The 26,784-nt window shown below is 36.6% G+C and overlaps 2 protein-coding genes across 3 annotated transcripts in view; both read right to left on the bottom strand.

The window, feature by feature from the left end:
- Nucleotides 1-309: 309 nt before the first annotated feature.
- The window catches only part of LOC142353246 (uncharacterized), a 534,761-nt gene continuing 508,286 nt past the window's right edge, over nt 310-26,784 (bottom strand). Inside the window, exons 2-3 of the mRNA XM_075405479.1 lie at nt 8,516-8,714; nt 310-1,024 (exon numbers count right to left, since the gene is read on the bottom strand). Of these exons, the coding sequence (XP_075261594.1) occupies nt 427-1,024; nt 8,516-8,649 (732 nt within the window). The 5' untranslated portion in view covers nt 8,650-8,714 and the 3' untranslated portion in view covers nt 310-426. The remainder of the gene's footprint in view (nt 1,025-8,515; nt 8,715-26,784) is intronic.
- Nucleotides 10,929-26,784, bottom strand: part of LOC142353211 (serine/threonine-protein phosphatase 4 regulatory subunit 3-like) — an 84,364-nt gene continuing 68,508 nt past the window's right edge. Inside the window, exons 3-4 of one of the 2 annotated variants that reach the window (XM_075405440.1) lie at nt 25,382-26,608; nt 10,929-13,542 (exon numbers count right to left, since the gene is read on the bottom strand). In XM_075405440.1, the coding sequence (XP_075261555.1) occupies nt 11,786-13,542; nt 25,382-26,608 (2,984 nt within the window). In that variant the 3' untranslated portion in view covers nt 10,929-11,785. The remainder of the gene's footprint in view (nt 13,543-25,381; nt 26,609-26,784) is intronic. The other variant, XM_075405439.1, reaches the window with a different exon arrangement.

Genomic DNA, 26,784 nt, shown 5'->3' with positions numbered 1-26,784 from the left:
TTTATTTCGTATGTAACGATCGACAAAACGAAATGTAAGAGTCCCCGCAAATTTTGAATTCCGAACAGCGATTTAGAATATCAAGAAAAAACAGTTTATCAAGAAAGACAAGGTCTTAATTCAAATACAAATGTACTGCCACTAAATTCAAGTTTTTGGTTTTTCTTGGTAACACAACTATTGTGGCATCCCCCGTATTAAGGATGCTTGGCTAGTGGTGTTCCTATCCTTAGTGGTGTTCAAAATAGCGTGTGTTATGACATCATTTATGATTACTCCACAAGGGGAATTTTTAAGTCAAAACTGGGATCACTTAAATCATTAATTGAATTATAAATGGCCAAAGTGCGATTTAATAAAATAGTAAAGATAAAAAATACAAAAATCTACAAAAGAAGTCTAAAAACATCAATTATAAACATTGTTCTATAAATAAAAGTGATCTTTTGTACTGCACCAGCTGTTAACTCTCTGTCTAAGTAGCTCTACTTTCTTTATATTGCTTAAGTCTGTTTTGGATATTTTTGTGGAGCTGTAAAGCAGCATCTTCCTTTTTTTCAATTTCATATTTACAAAATCACATCTTCCTTTTCCAAAAACACGTTCATAGCAACTGTCAATGTCAGCTTTGAAATTCTCAGTACTGCACGAAGATAAATTTGAGCTTTTGAATAAGTTCTGTTTAGACAAGGGAACAATTTGACCCCGCGTGGAGCTCTTTTTGGGTTCTTGGCAGTAATGTACTTTAACCGCTCCTCTTGAAGGTCCGAAAACTGAGGAACGACTTTCATCAGGAATGCTGCTCACTATGGTTACATTGTCGGGTTCTGGCAAATCGCTCAGCCACATGAAAGCATTGGTTGAGTTGTGATAGTTAGAAGAGTGGGTTAAGCTTGAGGTGGCAGGTAGGGAGGAAAAATTGGCAGCGGTAGTAAGTTGTTGACCATCTTCGAAAACCCCTTTGGACCATATGAATTGATCCAAATTCACTCCAGGTAGTACCCGCGTCAGCTCCGATTTGCATCTTTAAAACAATCAAAGCAGTCTGAGTTAAACTTGCTTGTACTCATTTCAAACTTTGAGGTGTCCATGTCTAACGATATTAAAAAATACGAAAACTATATATATCCTATGATATCAGAACTTGAGGACAGCTGAACTTTGTTTAAACAAAGACAATATAAAGATCATTTTGGTGATAAAATTGCTGTTAAATTCACGAGGTTAGCATATCAATGGAACGTGAAAATCTTCCTCAAAGAGCACGGTAATAGTCTCTACATCTGTATAATAGAACATTCACGTTAGAATTAAGGAATGATTCATCCCTTTAAAATTCGGCTTATTTTTGAAATAATGTATCTATAAGGGTTACGGAATGGTCAAAATTCCAAATATATAATAGGGCACTCAGTTTACTGCGTCAATCTATCGCTTTTAAGTTCTTATAAGGTATGACGGTTTTAGTTTTTGTGAAAATTGGAGCTTCTCTCTTTCGAAAGTATTATTGTTCCCACATTTTTGGGAGAACTTTGTGTCAACCCCTTTTCTGGTTCCGAGTGCCATTTTGAGGGCATCCCACACTAGTATATTTGACATTAACTACCATATCTGGTAATCTCCTGTTCAAGAATTTCACTAAAACGAGAAATTTCAGGAAATCAGCATTTTGAGAAAAAAAAATGGCACCAATTATGGCCACAATTTGAGGCAATTTAGCAAAAATTTTGACGGATATTTTTTTAAAAATAGGTAATAATTCGCTCATTTCAGACAGCTTCCGGTTCCATCGAGGTTAACTTAGACTATCAACTTAGACTATCTTAGCTTTCTAACATTGTCTCAATCTAGGTTTAGAAAACAAAATTTAGCGTTTTTTGAAAGAAAAAAAGGAAGACGAAATTTCAGTCAATTTTTATCAATTCTTAAACCGTTTATCAACTTTTTAACCCCTCATTCTACTCGTCGCTCAGTTCATCTTGAAACTTTTTTAAGATCTTGGCGAACCCAATTGGGTTTTTGATCATTGGTTTTTGAGAAAAACCATGAAGGCTAAGGCACTTCATATCGAACTTTGTGTTATAGGGAAAGCTTGGCCGGCAAGCAAAAATAACTCAAGACAGTACTAATTAAGCGCCATGTTCTACTTTTCATTAAGCTTAGATTTGAAAAATTTTTGATAACTAATGGAGTTTGATCAAAATTTGTGTAAATTGTTAAAATATTGACTTTAACAATGAGTACAGCAGCCAAAAAATTTGCTAGGAACAGCTTCATGTAATCAGTTGCCTCTAATGGAGCAGAAACTCATTCATTTTATTTAAGTTGATTGTATTTGTATGCGGTCTGGTCTCTCTTGAAAGATATACTCATACATTTATATAATTCTGTGGTCATTTGAAAGACGAAATTGGGGCGTGACTTTCAATCATAAATTTAGCACAAAAGGTTTAGATTTTGTTCGCAAACTGCTATTTTTGAAGTTACAGAGGAAACAGACATTAGCGCGTTTTGTTCATCTGCGGTGTTTTGACATCAGTTTTCACAATATTTCCCAAGACTAACTGATTTCTTCAACCCCATTATTAACAATTAATACGTAATTGTTTTGTCGCCTAGCTGCAATTGTGCGAGTCACTGAATGAGATTCTGATCTTTTTTGAGTTTCATGGAAACAAATTTTTAATTCTGCTCCTACTCATATTTATTTTTGGTGATTTACCGGATTATCATTGATCAAATCTTTGGTAATTTTTTGTATTTTGTTTTTATTTATTTGACAATAAATGGAAACACAAAATATAAAAAAACCAATAACTTATTGAAAATTTGACGAATTGACGCATTCTACCACTTGGTCATATTTTGTTTTTCGTCCGGAACTGCCGTTTTTCATTTTCTTTTCTTAAATCGCCCGACTGACAACCCCTTTGAGTATTAATGACAAAAATTTGAATTAATAATGACATCAGTATATCCGTCTCTCTGTGATTTTGATAAATCTTACACAGTTTTCCCAGAATTCCATTGTTATAACTATATTCTTATAAATAGCGTTAAAGCGGTTTTTTTAAAACCCGGCTGGTGCATTTTTTGTCTTCTTGCCCTAAAAACAAAAAACAAACCGACTAATGTCGGAAGAATTGCTCTCGAACAAGCGGGTGCAAAAACATTTGACTGCACCGGGATTTGAACCATTAACCATCCGATCCCCAACCAGAAGCACTGCCAACTCGGCTATCACGCCCTTGTTGCTATGCTGCAACCGATTTTATATTAGCAACAAACTTATCTTCTAAGGGAGAGCAATAGAGATCACTAAAAAAAGAACAAAAGCGTGAAACAGTCACAATGGAAGTCAAAGAATGTTCGGATCTATTCTGTCCCCCCGCTTAGTGGGAATATATTTTTTATGACCCCAGGCGCACGTGCATTATTTTTACGTAGTAACGTGCTATATAACAACACATAATTTGTAACTTAGGGTCATTAAAAACACTGGGGGGGGCGAAACAGAGTACATCAGAATGTTCTATAAGAATATTGCAAAACTGTCAAGCAAAAAATCGGCATAAAAAGACCAACACGTTTACAGTAATTGCCATGAGCTTCGTTCTAGAGCAATTAATTATAGGTCTCCGGTGCTCTTTAAAATGTAGATCTCCTTTAGTTTAAACCTCTTGATATGTAGCTAATGGTTATAACAACTTTAGTACCTTTTTTCTCAGAAAAATAGTAAATGTTTTAGTTTTGCTCCAGCTTCTCATATTTTACCTGCTCAAAAAAATTAGGAGTTTTTGGATGCTTCATATTTCTGTTCGACCGATTTCAAAACGTATTTGAGTTTCGAGTTAAACGCTACTTTTTCAGAGGCCAAATGGAACTTGCTAATTGGGCCCTTATTTCATTTCCCCAGAGTTTTTGGAGTCGATAAATTTAAAATTTGTGACAATATGTTATATCTGACTCCGAACATTTTTGTCTGATTACATTCATACAAAAGCTCTAAAAGATAGCTTTACTAGACCTTCCACGTTTTTTCTGAATTGATTAGTTCATTTGACTTCTTGATTTCAAGACTGTAGTTATCAAAACTACCAGCTCTTCCGAAACAATGTTTGGTTCGTTTCTCTCACTTCTAGAATTGTAATTCAGGAATTGTCTAGCTGTTTTTCAATTCATCAAACAGATCATTGTTACTTTTTACATCTTTGCCGCTTTTTCAACTTTTTCAGTTTATACCTGTTCTTCCCTTAAATGCTATCAAAAGAACGTTGCCCGAAGAACAGTTGACAAACATTTAGTCCAAATGATTAGTACGAAAGGGATTACTTCAGCTTAGAGTAATGCACATTTCTGAAAAAAATTCTCATAGCTACGAATAGACTGTTCTGGAAGAGTTTCACTGAATACAAGGCAATCCGATAAAAGTGCACCCACTGATTCACTCTCCATGATTTTTGCTTATCAAGATAAAACAAGAAAACATTGAAATTACCGTTTTATTGAAATTACCGCTAATTCTAGAGCCATATTTGCTAAAACTTTTTATCACAATGTACTTCCTGTAAAAAAACAGACATTATCACAGAGAGGCCACTTTGAATAAAATTGTTCAAAATTTTCCAGTTATAAATAATGCAGACACAATGAATTGATGAAAAATCAAAACCGTCATTATAAAAAAACAATTGGAAATTGAATGGTTTACGTTGGCAGTTTAGCAATACCCGTTTGCTAACTCTTAAGAATTTAAGGGCAATCAGAAATTCATTCGAAATTTTCGGTTATTCAGGCAATTTTTGTTCCTCTGGAAACGGAAATATTTTCGAAGTTGTTTTTGTTTTTTTTCTCAAATTTGAGCTGAATAGCAGTCGCCATATGTGGTGCTCACGCAAATGTTTTACAATTTCACTTCACATAGGTTGATATGATATTCCATGCTTTCAAATGCGAATATGGGACCTTTCTGTGATGCACAGAAGAAGCGAGGCCTCCTGTTAATTTTATTATTACATTGATTTCCCAACCGATTTACATCAGTGGATTTTGTCAGTACTGATAATCAATTATACACACATGGTCACTTTGCTGACAGATAACCCCTAACATTGGGCGAAATGCTCTGAAACGCCGGGCAAGGTGTAAGCGCGGCGGGGGAAGAGGGGTCGAGCGCGCCGGGTTACGGGTGCAATGAAGTGAGAGGGGCAGCAACTAGCGAGGGGGTTGCAGTGAGAGTGGATTAAAATTTAAAAACTGTCCTTAACACCATGAACCGATGTCTCCTAAACAGTTTCGGTGAATCGCATACCTAGAGATTAGTAAGGCGTAGGGCTCTAAGGCAACTGCAACTTAATGCCCTCCGCGCGCTACCTGTTTGTACCGTTTTTGAGGAGGAAAAGTCAAAAGCGTCAAACGAAAAATCGGTCAAGCAAAAAATTGCATAAAAAGACTGCATGGCTAATATAATTGATACAAACTTTGTTTGAGAGCAATCAATAATGATGGCAAAAATTTAGGCTTTAAACAACAGCTGACAGCTAGATCACTGACATTGAAGCTTGGCTATCGTATTTTGTGACGTCATTTCTGTCTTCATTTCTGTCGAAAAACAACTTCAGTTTTGCATTCTTTGCCGAGTCCAATTGGTTTGATAAATTAAGTCCAATGAGGAAAACTTTGCCAAGAAAAATATACCAATTATACCGCTACCGCTCCTAGTTAACCTTCAACGGTGTTGCTAACTTTAAAATTAACATTAAGTCGTTTCGAAAATGATTGGCAACAGTAATTGCCATGAGCTTCGTTCAAGAGCAATTAATTATAGGTCTCCGGTGCTCTTTAAAATGTAGATCTCCTTTAGATCTCCTTCAATCTTTCTCCAGTTGCAAATTGTTACAAATTCCTACTATTCTTTCAAGAGATTGACCTTTTGGCGAGCTTTCAAAAATCATTGTTTAAATCGACCTGTCCAACTTAATAGACTTCCTATTGTTAGGATTAAATTTCTTTAATCAGAATTATATCTAGCCCTTTTAAAATTGAATCGAAGGGGAATCCTTCCAGCTGACCAGTTCTGTTCACTTAAAAACAGTTTTCAATTTAGGGACAAGGAAATCCTTGTTTTCTCACAATTACACTTAGTTGACACAATCATTTATAAGTCGTCGACAAAAAATAAGAACTGTTGTCAGTAAGGAATGTCAATAAGGTATACTGCGAACATGAACATTGCAATTAATGATACCTGAAGTAGTACATCATTTGACAAACATGTTCCTATTTGACAAATAGTGAGCAGAAATGCCGGCAGAGAACTGTAATCAAAGCCATGAGACTAATAATCTCCAAGATGAAGGTACACATGCAAATATTCATGCTGTTAGTTGAGCAGTCTCAGCAAGTTGTAAAAAAACGTTGTGTCAGAAGTTAAATTATTATAGGACTGTGTTAGAGGGAGTTGTATTTTGAAGACAATATATTTCTACTTCAACAACTGATTTTACATGAACAATTTTCAATGCAACAGAATATCATCTTCATACAGAATAATCTCGTAAGTTATACAACCCCGATTTTCCCCAAAACGATAAAACGTTTTCAGTTTTTCTAACAGACAAAAATGAAATGTTTAATATAGTAAAATCTATTATTAAGAAAAGTCCAAGTAGTCATGATAGAGCATTAGAGGCGTTTCTCTTAGATATTTTGGAATTAGAATAAGTGATTTTCTGGCTAAGGCTTTCAACTTTTCTTTTGAAGAGTTCTGAGGACCTCAGATTTGTAAAAGGCTATTGAGCCTTAATTGCGGTTCTTTTTGATATATAAACTGAGTACAAAATTAATTGGCACTTGTGACTCATCAACGAATTGAATTATTATAAGTTGAACACTTTAGAACATAACCGGTAGATTACCGAAAAGCCGCGATAGACGCTTGTGATCTTCCATGAATTGAAACAACTAAAGAAATAAGATAGACACCAGTCCTTTAACAGACCACTAGACTTTTTGGGTTAGATTCGGACTGTCAATTTTATGTTTATGACACATACGTTCTATAAGGAAAAAGCCCTAAAAGAGCTTTTTCAAAATTGATATTCGCAATCAAAAACTCATCACTAATACTCAAGAATTATGTCATATAAGTTTGGCACTACTTAGATGCACACTATTGATCATTAACTAGTAAATGTTCATAAAATTTGAAGTTCCATATGTGAGTTCAGAAGTCATTTTTTTGAGTGAGTTAAGTCACGCAAATGACCTAAAAGCAGAAATGGCGTCACGCACACAAATTTCAACTGAAAAGCAGTAGAAGTAACTGAAATCATTGAAAAAATCAATTCCAAAAAGTCAGGTCATAGGAATCATCGATGGAGACGACGAATTAAAAAACATAGCAGGAGAAATCCTGAAGTACAATTCAAAGAATTTTCAATGACTAAACAAAAAAATTAGACCTAGAACGGACGATGAGTGAATTGGGGAAACCATTTCTAAAAAAGATAAAAAAAGATAGATTTTAAAAAAGAAAAAATCAATGTCAAAATTCCACACGTGAACAAAAAATCACAAGCGAGAAATGAAAATTTGGTGCAAAAAAACTAGGCGTAGAACGAGCAATGAATGGATTGGGAAAACCATTTAGAAAAAAATCTGATCCAAACAATTGGAAAACCGTAAAAATCGAAATGAAATTGCATGTGCACAAAAAACAACTAACGAGAAAGCGAATTTTTGTTCAAACACGGTTTTCTCACTCCACTTTAAAAATAGAGCGAATAAATTTCAAGCCGCAAAACCACTCGCTTTTCCGTTTTCGCTCCATTTCCTGTTTCGGCGTGACAAAACTTCAAAAATCATGAAAATGTGTGAACAGATCTTAAACGAGACAGCGCCCCAATACAATTCAAATTCTTTGAATTGTAAAAACCCACGATGTCCCCAATAATAGCCGCTATCGCTTCGCGGCTATTATTAACAAAACATTTTAGATCATTTTCGTGTGCGGTTGGCTTCGTCAGTAGCTAGCCAGGGTTTAGGGAGGCTAGCTTTATTGAAGGGGCATGAGGTGAGAGCAGCGAGAGGGGGCTGCAACAGGTGGGGGTCTGAGGGAGGGGAGGGGGGGGGGGACTTGTGGGAGGGGGTCTTTGGCTGCACGGTGCCCTTACCATAAGTATAAGTCTACAAAACAGTTTCTTAGAATCGCATACTTGGAATCGCACTTAATGCCCCCTGGGCGCTACCTGGTTATCCCGTTTTTCGATCAACTAATCACCGATTAGCGTAAGACATTATCGAAAAACTATTAGATGTTGCCTGATTGTTATTGTTTATTTAACGTGCAAGTAGGCATTTAGAACCAAAAGATGCTCACAAAGATCAGTTGGATCTCACTCTGGCTATAGCTTTGATACTCGATCAATTTTAAGTCTAACAGTTCTGTTTTGCAAGATACTAAAATCTATAGTACTTTGTTTACAGGGGAAAGGACACGCTATCATCCACTGACCTGCTTTTTCTGCCTTGAGGGTTGATGTAGACAATTCTAAGTCTGCCACACCTCTCCTGCTTCTCCCACCGTTTCCAGCCCAAACCCAGAGCCGGTGCATCTGACAGTGTCTCAGGGGTGGGTACCACACTCATGTTCAAGCTGTTACACGATAGATTTACGTTCAAGGTTGCAGAGAAAAATGAGCCATTGCCATTCTGAAAATTCCTAGCGTTGAAAACATGTAAAGATACACTTAATATTGAGCTTCTTCTGTTACCCTGAGGAAAATTATGGTCAACATTTTAAAACATAACCAACGAACGTCGCTAGCTAGCCACGGTTTAGTGAGGCTAGCTTTAGATTGAAGGGGCGAGAGGTGAGAGCAGCGAGGGGCTGCACCAGGTGGGGGTCTGAGGGGGGGGGGGGTGAATGATGTGCAGGGATGGGGGGTTGAAGTGAGGGGGCTGATGTGTGTGTGTGTGTGTGTGGGGGGGGGGGGGGGGGGGGAGGGGTCAACCTCTAAGAATCACCCTTCATATCATAAGTATAAGTCTCCAAAACAGTTTCTGTGAATCGCATACTTGGAATCGCACTACCTGGTTATCCCGTTTTAAAGGACGAAAAGTCAAATACAGAAAGACGAAAAATCGGTCAAGCAAAAAATCGCATTAAAAAAGACCAAGAGTAATAATATAATTGCTACAAACTTCGTTTGAGAGCAATTAAACATAACTGACTAACGTCGGGCGACCTGCTGTCAAACAACCGGCTGGCTTCGGTAATAGCCAGCTGGGGCTTAGGGATGCTAGCATTAGGCCGGGTTGTGAGCTGAGTAGGGGGGGGGGGGTAGGTAGGGTTAGGAAGACAGGATGAGAGAGTGGTCCAAACCGGAAGGTGGAACGGGGGTTAACAGGGGGCGTTGGGGGGGGGGGTGACTGAGGGGGTCAAATTTTTAGGATTAAGAATAGCCAGTCACAGCATGAACTTGTCTCCTCAAAACAGATTTGGCGAATCGAATACTAGTCTAGAAAGGCGTAAGGCTCTAAGAGAGCTGCGCAGCCACTACCCCATTTTTGAGGAGAAGTTAAAAGTGTCGGAGGAAAAATCGATCACGCAAAAGAGCGATCAAGGGGAAAATCGCATTAAAAAAGACCAGATGACTTATATAATTGCTACAAACTTCTTTTTGAGAGCAATTAAACAGTTTTAAAACGGTTCAGACCTAGAGAATACATGGACATGGGAATTGTGGGATCTGGAATCTATTTTGAGCAAGTGTCAGAAAATTCTACCATTCTAAATAAATCTACAACACAATTATCATTATAAGCGAGCACCAGTTGTTTGCGCCACTATTGACCAAACAAAACTGAGAAAATTTTAGAAGTTGGGACCTTGTTTGCCCCCCCCCCCCCATTTCGAAAGGACACCTCGGGGCGAACAAAACTTTTAGAGCAATGGGTTAGGATTACCTATAAGACATTCATGAACCGAACGAATTATTAGCACTTATAAGGTGCAAAATGCAATTTTTCATAATTTGTCCATTTGAAGTCCGATTTTTTAACATGTCAAATTTATTATCCATTAGTTGTCAGTTAATGACTAAATGCCATATATTTGAGACACCAATTGCTCCGCGTTCATTATCATTGCATCAGCCAGCTAAAGCAATAATTGCAGTTTCACGACAATTAAAAAGCAAGCGTTGACTTTTATCATTCATTAGATCAACTAATCACCGATTAGCGTAAGACATAATCGGAAAACTATTAGATGTTGCCTGATTGTTATTGTTTATTTATGGCGCAGGCATTTAGAACTGAAAGATACTCACAAAGATCAGATGGCTCTCACTCTGAATATAACGTTGATACTTGATCAATTTTAAGTCTAACTGTTCTGTTTTGCAAAAAAGTAAAATCGGCAAACTTACTAAGTTAGTTAAGCAACTTGACGTTAAAATCAGCAACAATACTAATAGTGACTAAATAATTCCAAAAAAAGAGTGACTATTCAGTGTGTGAAAATAGTTAATCACTAGGGATATTCTCAACTTAAATTAGTTATAGACCTTTAACCGACTGAATCTAGGCGATTATTAAATGAGTGGTACAAGCGAAGAACCACAACGGCGTAAAAATTGAGAACACAGCTGTGAAAATTGGGTTACGCGGAGATTCTTGAGCAGTCACAACAGTAATTTTATTCTTTCTAAAGATTTTCTGTTTATTTTCCTCTTTCTATGGTTATCTACAAGGTTGATCATTAAAGGTTGTTTTTCTAATGAGGCTCAAGCCAACTCATTCATTTATTCAATTTGACTATTGTAATTTAGGACTTGTCATGCTATATCTTATATAAGGGCGTTGCGCCGACCGCCCATACCGAGAGCTTGAGCTAGTGGCTGAATACCTTGCAACTTTGAAAATACTGTTTTAGATATTTAATTGGAAGAAACCCATAAAATTTAACAAATTTGAGAGACATCAAATTCTAAGTACATATCTTTTCCGCTTTAAACAAACACAAGTTGAATAAGTTTTCCTAAAAGCAACGCTGATTGTTTCTGATAAATTATGAACATAAAACAGTTACTGCCAAAGGTTGGGAATTATGAGTTCTTGAAGATTGAGCGGAAAAGATGAACATAATTATAAGGACGCTAAAGACACACAACTCAAAACAACAAAAAGACAAAGCTCGATCATTAAAGCAACCACATTACCTACCTTCCGAACAAGTAAGATTGGAATTCCATTAAATGTTAAATAAATTATTTATCTCCCTGTAGTAAGTAAAATGATCGAGCCCACACCCCCTTTGGGACAGAAAAGAAGGGCGTTTAGATCAACAAAGCGAGTATTTGCGATATTGCATCAATCGAATTGTCCATAAGAGGTTACTAACGTTTTCTAATATATTGTTACTAGTGAAGGCGGGCTAAACAAATAGCTTGCATGGCTCACAGTTTCATGTATTATGTATGATGTGGTGTCTACAATATTGTCTACAGCTAAAGCATCATATGAATGGTTTACTCCTGAGAAAGTTGACCAAGACACCGGTTCGCGTTACTTCCATTCAAAACACAGTCTCAATTGTTCATTCATTAGGCCGCTTTCCATAGCCATCGAGGCAAAGTGGACTTCTGTAGTAATGCTGGACAAGAACAGTAGCAAAATATTAAGCTCTCAATCTATAAATATAGTGGAAGGATCGCCCCTTTGGTAGATAGTTTGTATCCATTTGCGAATCGTACTCGCATTAAATTTTGATGTCGTTTGATTAATCGGCGACAGTTGCGCTAACGGCTGCTGAATCGGTAAGAGATTTAGTTCGTTTCTTGGGAGGTGCTTCTTGATCTGGAGACGCAGGCTTGGCAGGATTTTCTTCAATCTCCGTTTGGGCTTCATCGTTTTCGGAATCGTCGTCGTTCTTGAACAGTCTGCTTTTGATACTTGACAAGGTTTGAGAAGACGGTGAGACTGCGGGAGACTTGCTTATACAGTCGCGTGTCCTCTTCGGTGTCAATTTGGGATCATCCAGCGATGCCGACTCGATTTGAACTCGGCATGATTTAACATCCGGGGAGGAATCAACACCAACCAAGATCTCCGGTTCTTGAGAAGTGTCGTCTTTCACATCTGCAGAATCGCTCACGACTGGCAGAATTCCGTTTGATGCAATTGGACTGTCCTCCGTTGCCAATTTGGTCTCGGCTTCTTTTGTTGGCGAGCTATTTGCAACTGGTTTGACCGAATCTTCAGATTCTTTCGTAACGTTCTCCAGGTCTTCAGTGTCGGCTGCGTAATCCTCGTCATCTGAATCTGAGTCATAATCGACAAGACTGTTTGTGGGCGGAAAAGTGCAGCGTGATTCCGCAAAAATAGGCGAAAGGTCAGGCGATGGAAGAGACTCTTTCTTGTCGTCCAGATCAGTTCTAGGCTGTTTGCCGATAGGACCAGCTTTCATGCACAACTCATCTACATCATCGTCAAAAATTTTATCATACGGCGAGACACTTCCCGAGCTTGAAAATTTGATGGGGATCTTGACTTTGCTAACAGTAGCACTGATTGTCTCACTACCACCTCCGCTCTTTGATGCTTTCTTGAGAAACATTTTGGTATCAAAGACAGATCCGGACCCCGTAGAAGAATCACTCCCACCTGCCATTTTCTGTTCCCGTTTCTTCCTTAACTGGCTAGTATGGTAGTCCCATTGCTGCATCCATTTCTCCTCCTCAACTAGCGACTCCGAGTCTCCCAATAATTGCTTAGCCGCGTCATCTCCCATGTCATCATCGTCATCTTCCGCAGCGAGCCAATCCTGGCCTCGCAGGGTTCGGCTTATTGAACCCGAAGGTGCAGAGTCGATAGTTGGAGAAAGGAATTGCAAAGATTTCTCGGATGCGTTCTCACTGTCACTGTAATCAGTGGACATAATCGGGGTTCCCAAGGTTGATGCGCTGTCGTGTTTCTCAAATTCTGCCAACATAGCGTACCTTGTCTTGAGATCTTGGAACGTAGTTACATAGGTGACATCCTGGAAACTGGACATGTAGTTTTCGCCCACATGCAGAATGAGAAGTTTCATGTTCTCTGTCTTGATGAAATCGAAGAATTCAATTAAGGCCGAGTTCAACAGGTTGTACTTGTGCCCGTTGTGAAGATATGCATTGACTACAGGCTGTATTAACTTATTGGCAACTATGTGTCGATTGAAGACGTCATCTTTCAGTCCAATAATAGTTCTCACAAACTTGAGCGCAGTCAGAACCAGGAAAACGTGCTTCGACTTCATCAACAACAGGAATCTGCCAATGAGTTCGTTTTTGATCAGGTAGTTTCTGATATGGAATCCGTGGCCGTGACTCAGGCAGTAGCTCAACAGTCGCAGCACAATTTGAGCCGACAGGGCCGAGCGGTAGTCGTCACGACTGAGGGCTTCGGGGTCTGAGGTCATAGAAAGTACCTGTGTGATTAGGATAGGCACCGACCGTGAGTAGAACATGCTCAGGAAGCTGTCTTTGCTGTCTAATTCTAAAAACCCAACAACAATGATTTTGAACGCTAAACAAAGACGGTAAAATTGCCGGAAAATAGCCGCCGTTGACCTGCTTAACGCATATCGGGATTGAAACAAAAACAAAGATAGAAATTGACAGAATTTTTTCTAAGCTTCAAGTGTTCTAAATTGTTGTGCAGTTTCGGTTAGATTCTAAAACTATACTTAAATCAGCTTAATTCTAAAACTATACTTTAATCACCTAAATTGAAAGCTATTAAGCTTAATACTAATGTCAGCTAGCAATCCATCTAATAGGCTTTGATAACCTAATGCATTGACTTAATGACCGGCTTTACCGTTTATCATGTTTCTTTTGATTTTGCTATTTTGACATTCCTTATTCACTGCATTGCCGAATTCAATGCGTGAAAGAATTTAAAATCCGCCATTCAGTTGAAACAGTCGGTGAAGTAAGTCAAGAGTCACACGTGGAAATCATGACTTGGTTGTAAAACGAGACGTAATCAAAAGTTCAAGCGAATTTAAAAAAACACCAGGGCAAGTTCTGAAACAATTTAAAGATTTTCATTGACTAAACACAAAAACCAGACCACAAATGGACTATGAATGGATTGAGAAAACCGAGATGTGGCATATGGTAACGCGAAAAACTTTTTACTACATTAGCAGGCTGAGATGAGGGCGGCTATTAACCAAAAACACCAAAAAACCAATTCAATTATATTAAATTTTTAGAACACTATCTGAACTTGCTAAAAACTATTATAGCCTATTCAAAGGACTAAACTGAAAAACAACACTTTACACTAAAATTGCTGGAAAACAAAGTTTTTTCTCGCTCTTTCAAAAATATTTTTTTCTCGCTCTTTCATTTCATGTTTCCAAAACTCCAATATAATTAATTAAACTATTGAAAAGACACTTCTCCAAAACTCTTTTTCGCTCTGTAGAAAAGATCACCATTACTCCTCTTCGAGTAGTAGAAAGACAGCGTACCAGCAAAACTGAAATTCTTTGAATTGTAAAAAAAACCGAGCTCGCTATGGTAGCTACTAAAAGCAATTGGGAGTTTCAAAACGCAAATACTTCAGTCTTTTAAATGGCCAAGTCTGCAAAATAACAGCTTTTTAATACAAGTGAGTTTTGAAGCTCTACAGAAACTTAAAATTGATTAATTTTACATTAGATCAGGCTAAGCGACATGGTAATAAAAGCAATCGAAGTGTGCATTTCAACAACACTACTCTTTTATTTTAACATGTTGCAAATAATCAGAAATTTGTTGATAAATCTACACCAATTTTCACGCACGGCAATATTGTCAGTTTTAAACTATATCAAAACAGTACTTGCGATATTTATTAAAATTGAGACGCACTTTTTAAAAATTGAAAAAGATTTTGATGAGTTAAAAATAACCGAAGACTAACTGATGTGCTCATCGAGTAAATGACATATTACGATTGATTAAAAATAAACATATCCAGTAGATCGCCGGAAAATAGCCACCATTGATCCCTAAAACCCCATTCGGGATTGAAAGAACACAATTTTTTTAAAAAAAACTGATTTTTGTACAAAAGCATTTAAAGTGTCAACTGTTTGATGTCAATCTGTACTTAAACAAACTCTTTCTTTTTAAATGAAGGGACGTAGGGGTTAGCATCAATTCCAATAAGCACAAGAGATGTTAACAAAGTTCAAGTAGCAGGCATGTAAAATTGTGCTCTATGGGTTTATCCTGTTTCTATTCTTGATTTCGTTTTCATAACTCCGTTAATTTCAGATTGCTTTGCAGTTCAAAAGCTTCGCTGTTTTGAGCTGAATGAGCGAAGAACACAAACTATTCTAGAGAAGTCAAAAAGTTTTCATGCCGAATGTTGAACAAGCTGTGACTTCTTGTAAAGCAAAACAGTTATTTATTTGGCAAATATAGGACAAGTCCTGACCGTCAATTCAAAGAACTTTCATTGTTTCATACAATAAATAATAAATTAGACCTCGAATGGATTAGAAAAAAACTATCAATAAAAACAACGGATCGATAAAAACAGTAAAATCGAAAAAAAGAACAGTTCAAACGGGAAAGCGGTTTTTTTTTCAAACACCATTTTCTTACTCTACTTCAAAAATATAGTGAAAAATTTTTAGCGGCAAAAGCACTCACTCTATTGGGGAATGGCATATCAGGCGAAAGCTCTACTACGCGAAGCCATTTTGTGTAGACATTGGGTAGAAATTTTCAATTAACTTTGAAGAAATTAGGCGTTTGATACTTCAAAATCCGATTGACGCAAAAAAGAACTCAAGTGTTCCTAAGAATTGTCCGAACACGAAAACAGCTCAAAAATACAGAAAAATTGTTTTTAATATAGCAAATCTGCACCAGTTCAGTTTAGTTCTATCCCATAGTTATGCCAACAATTTTCTCAAATTCAACCGCTCCACAGATTTAAACTATTAAGATTAAATCCCGTTTCATATTAAGACTAATTTCTTCACTCTTTTCGCAGTAGCTTTTAGCAAATGAAATTCTCTTTTCGCACATTACCGAGTGAACATGAAAATAGATTACAAATACAGAAAAAGTGTTTTTAATATTGCAAATCTGCAGCATTTCAGTATAATTCTATTCCATAGTTATGCCAACTATTTTTTTCCAGAAATAAACCAATTCGCAAAGATTAAACTGACAAGATTAAAGCCTGTTTCAGATTAAATTCTTCACTCTTCCCACAAAACCTTTTAACAAACAAAAATCTCTTCTCGGATATTACGGAGTGGTGTTAAAAAGGTTGACAAAAATTCAAAAAAATGGAACATTTTGCATGTATTTATCAACTCATTTTCACGTTCAGACATTGGTTAGGGACAGTGAGTACTTTATAGCGTCATCAAGATATCGCACTACCGTTTTTAGGAATTTTGTTTTGCCTGATCTACGAAAAGTTAGTTGAGAAATTTTGCCAAATGGCTACAAATATTAGGTTCGCCAAATCGAGCTTTCACCTAATATCCTACGCCACGTTCCACCTTGTGTTTCGGCGTGACCAAAATCGTCACTGCAATTTGACTTCAAAAAGTAATAGGCGGATATTGATGGCTTCCGAAATTTCATGAGAAAACGCACAGAACTAAGCCTGAGTTGAAAAATGAGCGTTCTAGCTGTAATCAAAGGTAATCCCGATTGTTCATAACCTTTTTTCTATGGATAACAAACCAAACAGCTGCAGGTGGTAACTTTTTGTTGCCAAGCCATTAAATAATTTTAAATAGTTTAATATTGAAATGAAAATCGTGTACTGGATACCTCCATTGGAAGGGTCTTAAAGTAACGTATTGAAACATACCCGGCAGATTGCCGGAAAATAGCCGCCGTTGATTCCAATAAGCATGATTGGGATTGAAAGAATAGAAGATATTGAAAAAAAAAGATTTTTGTACAAAAACATTTTTTTAAGTCCGATTTATTTTGATGGCATTTCGTAGTTGAACATAACGTACTTCTGTTTCTTAGAGAGAGGCTACAGGGGCTACTATCAATACCAATAAGCATTACAGATGGTAACTAAGACTTATAGGAACGGCGTTCAAATAGCGGGCATCTAAAATTGGGCTTTATGGGTTTATCCCGTTTCTACTTCTGACTTCAATTTTTTATACTGACTCTGTTCATTTTGAATTGCTTTGCTGAGCAACTGATGTTCAAAATCACTTTTGGCAGAATGAGAGAAGAGAGAAACTAGCCTAGAGAAGTCAAAAAGATATCACGCAAAATGTTGAAAAAGCGGCAAATGAGGTAAAGCGAAACATTTTTTTATTCGACGAAGTAAAAAAACATAGCAGGACAAGTCCTGAAATACAATTCAAAGAATTGAATGAAAAACTCAGACGTACTCTACCTGACTAGCAGATTAATCGAACAATGCCAGCCAGAACACAAACAAAATAATCTAAAAAAAATGAGAAACTAAAAGAATCAAAAACTAAACAAAAATATACTCATTGCTAAAACTCTTGAAGCTTTAAAACCTAAAGCAAAAATTTTTCCATTTAAAATTACCTATTTCTAAAATATTTACAAAACCAACTTTTGTTTCCGAAATCGGTCCAGTATTATATCTGAAGATCTGAAAAAAACTCATTGGTCCTTAAAGATCGATTAACTCGAAAATGAACAAAAAATTTGGAAAAAGAAGTCAATTGCAAATCAAAAAGAAAAGGTTGCTGAAAATCGTGATATAAACATCTTCAGAATCACATCTGTGTCTCTAGAGGCTATCCAGTAACCCAATTCCAAGCTTTAAAAAACTCATTGGCTCATAGATCGATAGGCAATAATTTTTGGAAATTATTGCCTATCGAAATTATTGCCTATGTTATTAAATAGTTGCCCCCCTAGCAACTATTTAATAACATACTATCAAACCCTGGATGAGGTTAACTGTCTACTGAGGCAAGAAGAAATTAAATAAAATACAAATTTTTTTGAAAAAAAACTGCAAATTTTATCAAAAAACTTCTAAAAGTCGAAAGGTTAAACTGTTGAAAACAAATCTATTGAAACTAAAAAACCAAGCAGTAAATTTCTATCAGAACGTGGAATATATTTGCACGCACTTGAGAATGGACGAATATCATAAACTGACAAAAACTTTAGGAAACCTCAAAAAAATTGCGGATTTTATCAACAAATTTAAGGCTTCCTAAAGTTCCTAAAAAATGCTAAAATTCGAGACATTAAAAAGTTAAAAACCATTCTATTGTTACCAGAAACTATGCAGTGCCCAACTAAGAAACCTCAAAGGAGATTGCCTGGTCCCTGAAGTTGGAAAAACTGAAAAAAAATGACAAAAATTTTCAAAAACCTGAAAATGCGAATTTTGTCAAAAAAAAAAAATAGCTGAAATTTGTGATATTCAAAAGTTGAAACCTATTGCATGGCAACTAAAAATTTCAGCAACTTATTATCCAACCCCTGATGAAGTTTTCTGGCCCCTGGAACTCGAGCAACTTGAATATTGACAATAAATGTAAAAAAAAAAAGAAAAAAATTGCAAGTTTTGTCAAAAAATGCAAAAATTCATGATGGCAAAAAGTTGAAAACCATTCCATTACCACTAAAAACTATGCAGTAATCTGTCATCAAACCCTAGAGGAGGTTTCTTGACACCTAGGGCTAAAAAGACTCAAAAAGTGACAAAAATTTTCAAAAAAACCTGAAAAAAATGGCAAAAAATAGTATCATTTTGCGTGTTTGTGTTTGTAGTACCAAAATATATAGCTCATAAAATGGTCATAACAAGTAATTTTCTCGCAAAAGGCATTTTATTAACTTTTAAAACTTCAACCTAAGACATCAAAACAAGAAATCACAAAAAACATGAAAAATTGCACCATTTTGAGCCCAGAAACTCCTAAAAATGACCTTTTAACCTTAAATTAAGGCCATCCCAGCAGCTACACCACTACAAGCACTTGAAGGACTACTAAAGCCCACTTTGGGCCTCTAATGAAGCTTAATACCCGCTGGGCTTTACCTGTTTATCCCGTTTTGAAAGATCAAATTCATCGAAAAATGTGTAAACACATCTTAAAAAAAAAAACACAGCGCACCAATACAATTCAAATTCTTTGAATTGTAAAAAAAATAGGAGCGCTATAATAGCCGGCTGAGAAGATGAGGGCGGCTATTAATAAAATAAATTGGAGCAAGTTCACTCTAGGAAGCGATCAAGTCCACATCTGGCAGTACCGGAAGCCTTCTAGAGAGTCAGTATGCTGCATTATCGGGCCTGAGTGTCATTCCATACGTAAAGTTTAAAAGAATACTTTACAACACCTGGAGAATACCCATCTGCGAATTATAAAGAAAATTTTGATCTAGCATGATGTTTTGAATAATTCTGTGCCAAACCACCGCAGCTAATCAACTTGCTGCAGCGGTTGATCAACTCGTCCCCAAATCAACTTGTGAAACAGCTGCGGAACGGGCGAGAAACATTTTCAGCAGCTGAGCTCCAGGCAAATAACAAATTTACTGCAGCATACTTCCCCGGACATTAAGCAAGTACAGCTCAGCATAGTCAACAAATATTAAGAACTCTATCAGCCATCTCGCAAGGCACTCAAAACGTTGTCTTTGTTGTCTAAGAAATTGTCGTCTACCCTTGTAGAAATAAAATACGATCAGCCACATCGAAGCACCTGAGAAACAAGCAGAGGAGATTGTTAAGTAATAATACGAACTATCTAAAACTTGTTGAAGAGATCGCGACGAATTTAGACTATTTCTCCGGTGACCTCTGGATTATACAGAGGTACATTTTTGTTGGTTGCATTTTAAGAACTCTCGGTTTAACTATTTGTTTTGCTCTGTAATATCTTTGCTGTTGAAGCGTCGAAGTCTTGGTTGATGTATACATAGATGTAACCATTGTTGGTTGTTTCTGAGACCTAAGCTTTTCTCTCACAATTTCTGTTCAATTTTGTTGATTTATCTTTTCCATTAATTTATCTTTTGTTTATCTCTGTTGTTGAGGCGGAAAAGTCTCTGGCGACCTCTTGATTATACTTCGGTGTAACCTTTGTTGGTTAATTCTAAAACTTTGTCGCTTCGATAGTTTTTATTCTCGTCTGATTACCACCCCAACATGAATATACCTAATAGGGGTTCATTTGAAGCCCCATGCGAAAACCATTTCATTTCTTGTGAGATTTGTGGCACCAGTGCCATACATGTACTATGCTTGAAAATCGACCATTTTGTTGTTACCATAAAATTTCGTGAAATATCCCTTCGTGTCCAAATGCATCTATTCCTTCATTGCTGTCGAAAGTTTTGACAAAAATAGACGTACTAAGTAGTCACATTTGTGAAGTGAAAAGATCGCTAGCGCATATGAAGCAAAAGGAAGCGTTTCAAAAACCATCGCATTTAGATGCGTTTTCCAGGGGCACACACATTGAATTCACTCGCAGCAAAAGAACGACCGCGACTTGATAGTGCTGCGTCCAATTTAAAACATAGCTGGCAGATTGCCAGAAAATAGCCGCAATAGATTCGTAGATCGGCAGTCTAAAAAAACACTAAAAAAGACAGACCAAAAAAATTGGTCTTTTCATTGAAGGCAGATCTGTTATATTTTGATTAAAAATCTGTAAGTTATTGTTGCCTCTATTAGCTGATCTCAAATAACCCTCATTTAGAGTGACACACACCCATTTGACCTTATCTCTTTGAATTAAAGTAAATAAAAGTCAATTTCAAAGTGAGGAAGTCATTTTTGAGAATGAGGTAAGTCAAGTGTGACCAAAAATTTAATCACGCGCATGAACAAAAAAACTCGCTCCACAAAGAGTGAAAAATGACGTCACACATGCAATTCAGTTAAAATGCATGAACGAATGAACAAAAAGTAGCTGTGACATCATATGGTCGTAACAAAAATCATGACGAAATAAAAAAACATAGCCGGAAGAATTCCGGAAGCGACTCGAAGCACCAAAACTTCACAAAAAGCTGAAGCCATTACCTTTTGTATTAAACCATTAACTCATTACCTCCGCGGGTGTGATCTAAAAATCGGTGAAATTTAAACCACTCACCAAGAGAAGGAAAATGCAGCAAAACTTTATTATTGAAAACGTTTGGTAACGTTAAAAAGTCTGAAATTTTAAGGATGGTCAAAAAACTGATAGCCCGACAAAGCTGACAGGGCCATCAATTGCCCTCAGATAATTAATGATTCTAATCTCAAAAAGATCGCAAAAGCAAACGGCAAATAAAAACTTTTCAAAAAAGACAGGAAAGTCAAAATTATTCAAAAAAGAGTGCTCAAACTTAAGAATCAGAGAACTACTTTAATTAGATTTCTAATCACGGCAATTAAGACAAAAAACAACACATACTTCTTCCTTGTTGTATATATGCTAGACAACATGATTTCATACTAATTCAAAAATTAAATTAATCATTGAAGAACAAAAGCAACAGAATAATATTCAAAGGCAAACAATCGTCTAAAAACAATACCAAGCCCGGAAGAAAAATGCAATGAATAGTATAAGTCGAAATGTTGGAAAAGACTTTCTAGCAAACTCTCAGTACTCCCTTATTTTGAATTAAATCAATTGCAAACCGAAGAAACCAAGATCTAAGAAAAAGCTGAATTCAATCAATTTTTTAACAACTGAAAAAATCAATATAACGAATACAAAAGTAGGTGCCAGGACAACACTAGAATGATACAAACGAGAATGTGAAGAATATGGACTTAATGTTAGGAACACCGTAACAAAAAGACCAATTCTTGATTTTTGAAAGTTAAAAATCAAATTTCAAAAAATCAAGAAAAATACTTACACACGATGAGGGAGTACAAAAGCATGTCTTTATAACAGCGTTCAAGAAGGAGTCATTCGAGACAAAAATCCAACTTGCTGAACAGAATAAAACAAGAAAAAGCAGAATTCAGACATACGAAACAATGAAACATTTTGCAAAAAAGTGGTCAAAAAATATTTAAGACTGCATTTATGAAAAAAAATTATCTGTTTCTTCAAAAACTTAACACCAAAAAATGATTGAATTTATATTGAAACGAAATTAAAGTCCCTCATGTTGCCCAAAATACTGTTTCTAGTAATTAAAAGCAAAATACAAACAAAAAACAGAAAAAAATTGGCAAAAAAAACTACGAAAATCGGATTAGCAAATGTACAATTTTATGAAACAAAATTACATCGAGGTAGAAAGAGGCATTTAGTATATGAATTATCAAAGGGAAGTTGCCATATTAACTGATTTTTGACAAAAAACAGCTAAAAGATAAAAGATCCAAAAATGAAGAAATTAACAGAAAAAAAAGCCAAAAATTAACTAAAAAATCAAGAAATATGTGTCAATTTCGCATTTGAAACGCAATTTCAGGCTATGCAAAATACTGTGCTATCAATTTCCGGGGTTTACATTTCAACATAGCATCGATTAAAAATTATTTCTACAAAAAACCAAATTACAAGCAAAAAAAACTAGGCCACTTAGACGAAAAAACGGCTAAAAACGGTTATCTATATGTGCCATTCAGTCAAAAACTACTTTTCAATGTCAAAAAGTCATTCACTAAACGCAGCGCATGATCAAAAAACTTCTCTCGCTCAGAAAAAATTAGTTCACACTGCAATTTTACTCGCTTTCGCTTTTAGGTCAAAACATCGTCTGAACGAATAGTACTTCCGGTAAAAAAAAAACCATAAGAAAACCAATACTCCTCTTCGAGTCGTAAAAAAAAAACCAAGAGAAGGCCAATAATAGCCCCAGCTATCGCTGTGCGGCTATTAATGAAAGGAAAAAGCGCAGGATTTGAGATCAGCAAGAGAATTGAGTGTGGTGAGAGTGTGCCATATTTGCGAGATTGAGTTATATTTCAAGATGGATCTGACAGAGACGGGGATGAAGCCGTTCGACCTTAAACAAAGCCGCGCTCAGAAAAGAAGGAAAGTTTCCCTGTCAAGGCTATTAAAGGATTTGTGCCCTTACTGACATAGACGTGAAACCACGTTGAACCCCACGAAGTCACTATTTAGTAAGCCTAGATTCTTCTAACATAACGACGACAGAGTCTCTTCTTGACTATTGCCAGCCGAAATAGCGGAACCCAATTGCTTCTCGTGAACTTCCAAGTATGAGGCAAAATGTTAAATCTTTTCATTTGGTAGCGTCTGAATCAAAGATGGATGTACCGGAATCGAGCGATACTTGGCCAGAACATCTCATCCTGCGTTGATATTTCATGGATGAGGAGGGTCGTTCTTGGCTGCAAACTTTCAATGGATCAAGCGATCAATGACTACCACCAAGATCTCTTCCATCAAGTTTCACCGCTTGATCTTTGTGTAATAACATGCCGGATATTGTTAATTTTCTCTCAATGAATCAGCCGGTCTTTCTATTACTGAAACCTGGTTATCGGATGAGACTGAGTTTCATGTTAAAACTACGAATTGTGCTGTATACTTTTTTACTAGAGTAAATCGCCAAACGAAGAGAGGAGCAGTCTGTTTTCTTACAGACCTCGGTTTGTTATAAAGCGTTAGATTCGAATGTTTTCGAGGACATAGAATACCTCATCCCAGAAATAAATGCCCACGAAAAGCAAGTTGTGTTTGTACAAATTATCGATCACCCAAATCACAAGTTACAGATTTTATTATTCTTTTCATCACTATTTAGCCTAGTACGCTCTTAAATATAGTTACGCTATCTTCATTGGAGATTTCAATATTCCTAAGTCAAGTTCGGCTTGCAATTCTTCTTCTAGCTGTTTGAATGAGCTGAATCTATATAATTGTGTCTAAGCTTCCTCATTGCAGTGGCAACGTTCTCGATCTAATTTTCTGTTACTACGAAAATGCGTCAAAAATTTAAATTGACCGCTTCCTTAAGTCAGATCATTTTCGAGTAAACTTCCATATACCAATTGGCTCACTTACGACGAAAAGCATCCCAAAAATTTATTCAATCGCCGACAATGAAAGTTTGTTAGAGATATTTACACCGCTTTCATTTCCTTGACCGGAAGCTGGGACATAAAATTTTCAGAATATCAGAAGATAGTAAACGATGGTTTTGACAGCTATGAATGTTCAGATGTAAAGTCGCGCGATCGAAATGTTCCTAAAACAACATTTCGCTTTAGAATTGGCAGACATTGATATTTCGATGCAAAATATGAACAAATAAAACGCAAAAAAAACGAGGTCATGAGAGACGGCTGAAGATAAACCGAACTAATTTTAACGAAGTAGCTTATGAGTCTCATTTGCCTCTCTGTTACTAAAAAGGAAGCGAAACAGTATTTCATTAACAACTTATCGTCAATAAAAGTGTCAAACAAAAGTTTTTTACTCTTGATTCCTTATTAAAGCATACTCTAGAGCACTTCTCATTTCACGGATCAAAAGAAGACCTAGCCAATTGCTTTAACACATTCCTTGAAAATAAGATTGAGAAAATTGACAAAACTATTCCGTCGAATAAACTCGATTCAATAATCTCGATCGATTGCAATTGAAATGAGTTCAAGTAATTGACAATCAAAACAGGTACCAAATATTTATGTCCTGTCGATTTCATCTTCTTTTATTGATCCAATGCCTGAAAAATACATAAGAAAACACAGTGAATAACCAATTTTCGGACTACTTGTATAGTACGAAGGTATGGCCGATAAAACAATCAGCTTACAGGTCCAAACATTCAGTAGAATAGGCCTTATTATGGTGCACAGATTTGATCTGCATAAATGTGACGAAGTTCAAAAGCGTTATTACTTGCATCCCTTGATATGAAAAAAGCATTCGATACTCTGAAACCTGAAATCGTTCTTAACAACTTGCGAGGCAATTATGGCATTGGTGGTACCATCCTTAAATTTGCGAAACCTTACTTATATGACAGGTCAGCAGAGTTTTGATATCCATAAATTTTCTACTTCTATTGAGATAGAAACAGCAGTTCCACAGCAAGTATAATTGGACTAATCATTTATTTACTTCTATTAGATAAACTTGAATCATCTGTTAATCCATAACGTCGATACTTATTTAAAGTTCCTACCGCAAAATAGAAGCTTCGAAAACGTGCCTTCTCTTAAAGTGGTTGCCGTCTTTGGAATTCTTTTCCATCTTACCGGCAATATGAAGAACGATACGAACCGTTTAGAGCACAATAATTTTCTGTCAAGCCTGTTAATTTGTGAAGCACCACGGAGATTAGAAGAAGTGCTTAAATCTACATCATCATCATCAAGCCCTCAAGGTTAGATAAATTCCAGGCATTTTACTAACGTCGGTTGAAGGGATCAAGGACATGTCTGGCTCCAACCAAAGTATCCTCACTGTCCACCGAGAAATCCAGAATGATTCTGAACAGATTGAGTACCTGGAGAGCACCACCCAACTCATTGTCTCTATCATTTAGCATTTGGTACAACAACAGATTTATCAAGAGCGTCTCATCGGAAGCCATGTTTTCACGATGGTCAGTCAGTATGAACTCACGAACGACGTTGGGACATACTTCGATGAAGTAGGCAAATACTTCGACTGCCGACCACTGCAACTGTACTGTATCCTCCGTTTCCTCCTTACTTGCTAACTCATCTATCTCAATACAGAGAATGTGTGCTATCGCTTTCAGGATTCCTGTCTCAATTATGAACACAAAGAATGCCTCTCGTTTCAGAGCGTCCAGACACTGCGAGTACGCGCAAAGTTCTTTGAAAAAACCGAATGAGTTCTTCTTTTCTTCGTATGATGAATCCTCTTTTGAGATCTGAGAAATGATTGATTTCAAAAATGGGACGTCTTCTTGAATCATGGTGACAATTTCTGCTTTGTTCAAGTAGATAAACGACTGCAAAGTATACAAGTTCATTTCCTCCATAATTGGAGGAGTGGGCAGAATGACGTCATGAATGTACTGCACTTTGTACGTCTGCTTAATTTTGTGAAGCAATTTTTCTTTCTTGATGGGGAGCGCTTCCTTCAAAGTGGCATTGTTGATGAACTCCCGGTGACGTTGTCTCTCTTTACCTGGAGGGTACTCCAGAATTCCAATCACATCATCCAAACATGCTTCTGAGAACAGGATGTCGTACAAGGCAGTCTTACCCATCGAGACCAAGTTTTTAAATATTGAGTAGAGATTTTCAAGACCAGTCATAAAAAATTCTTCCTCGCAACGTCTGAATAAATTAATCATTTTGGGTATCAGCTTTTCATTTTCAATCACGCGGCATACGTTTTCTTTGTACTTGGCATTCATAAGTTGGTATTCGAAGTCCCACCGCAGCATCTCAATTTTACCAGCTTCCAACAGCTCGTCCAAGTCTCCCGATAAAGCAGCTGTGATGCTTTTGCACTTGGTTTCGCTCTCATTGAGGGCTGACACGGTAGAAACGTTCACATCGTTTGTCTCTGTGACGTCAGAGGCCGCGAGAGGCGAGTCATCACTGCCTGTCTCTGATACTTCATTTTGGTATGCCCATATTTGGTCATAAATGGTAGTGCACCCTGTGAACGAAACATTAATTCACACTTATCCAATTGACTCTAGAGTCGTTTTCTAAATAATTATATTTCGTTGGCTTTTTTTGTGGAACACTTTTGAATTAGCCAAAAAGGTCAAGAAAAACTTGTTTTTTAAATAAAAGGGTATTACAAGTCAATCATCACAGATTCGAACAGTA

This window comes from Convolutriloba macropyga, chromosome 14 (genome assembly GCF_964194025.1).
Source record: "Convolutriloba macropyga chromosome 14, txConMacr16.3, whole genome shotgun sequence".
In the NCBI taxonomy this organism is placed as follows: domain Eukaryota; kingdom Metazoa; phylum Xenacoelomorpha; order Acoela; family Convolutidae; genus Convolutriloba; species Convolutriloba macropyga.
Note: the sequence above shows the minus strand (reverse complement) of the source record. Positions and strands in the feature narration are given on the sequence as shown.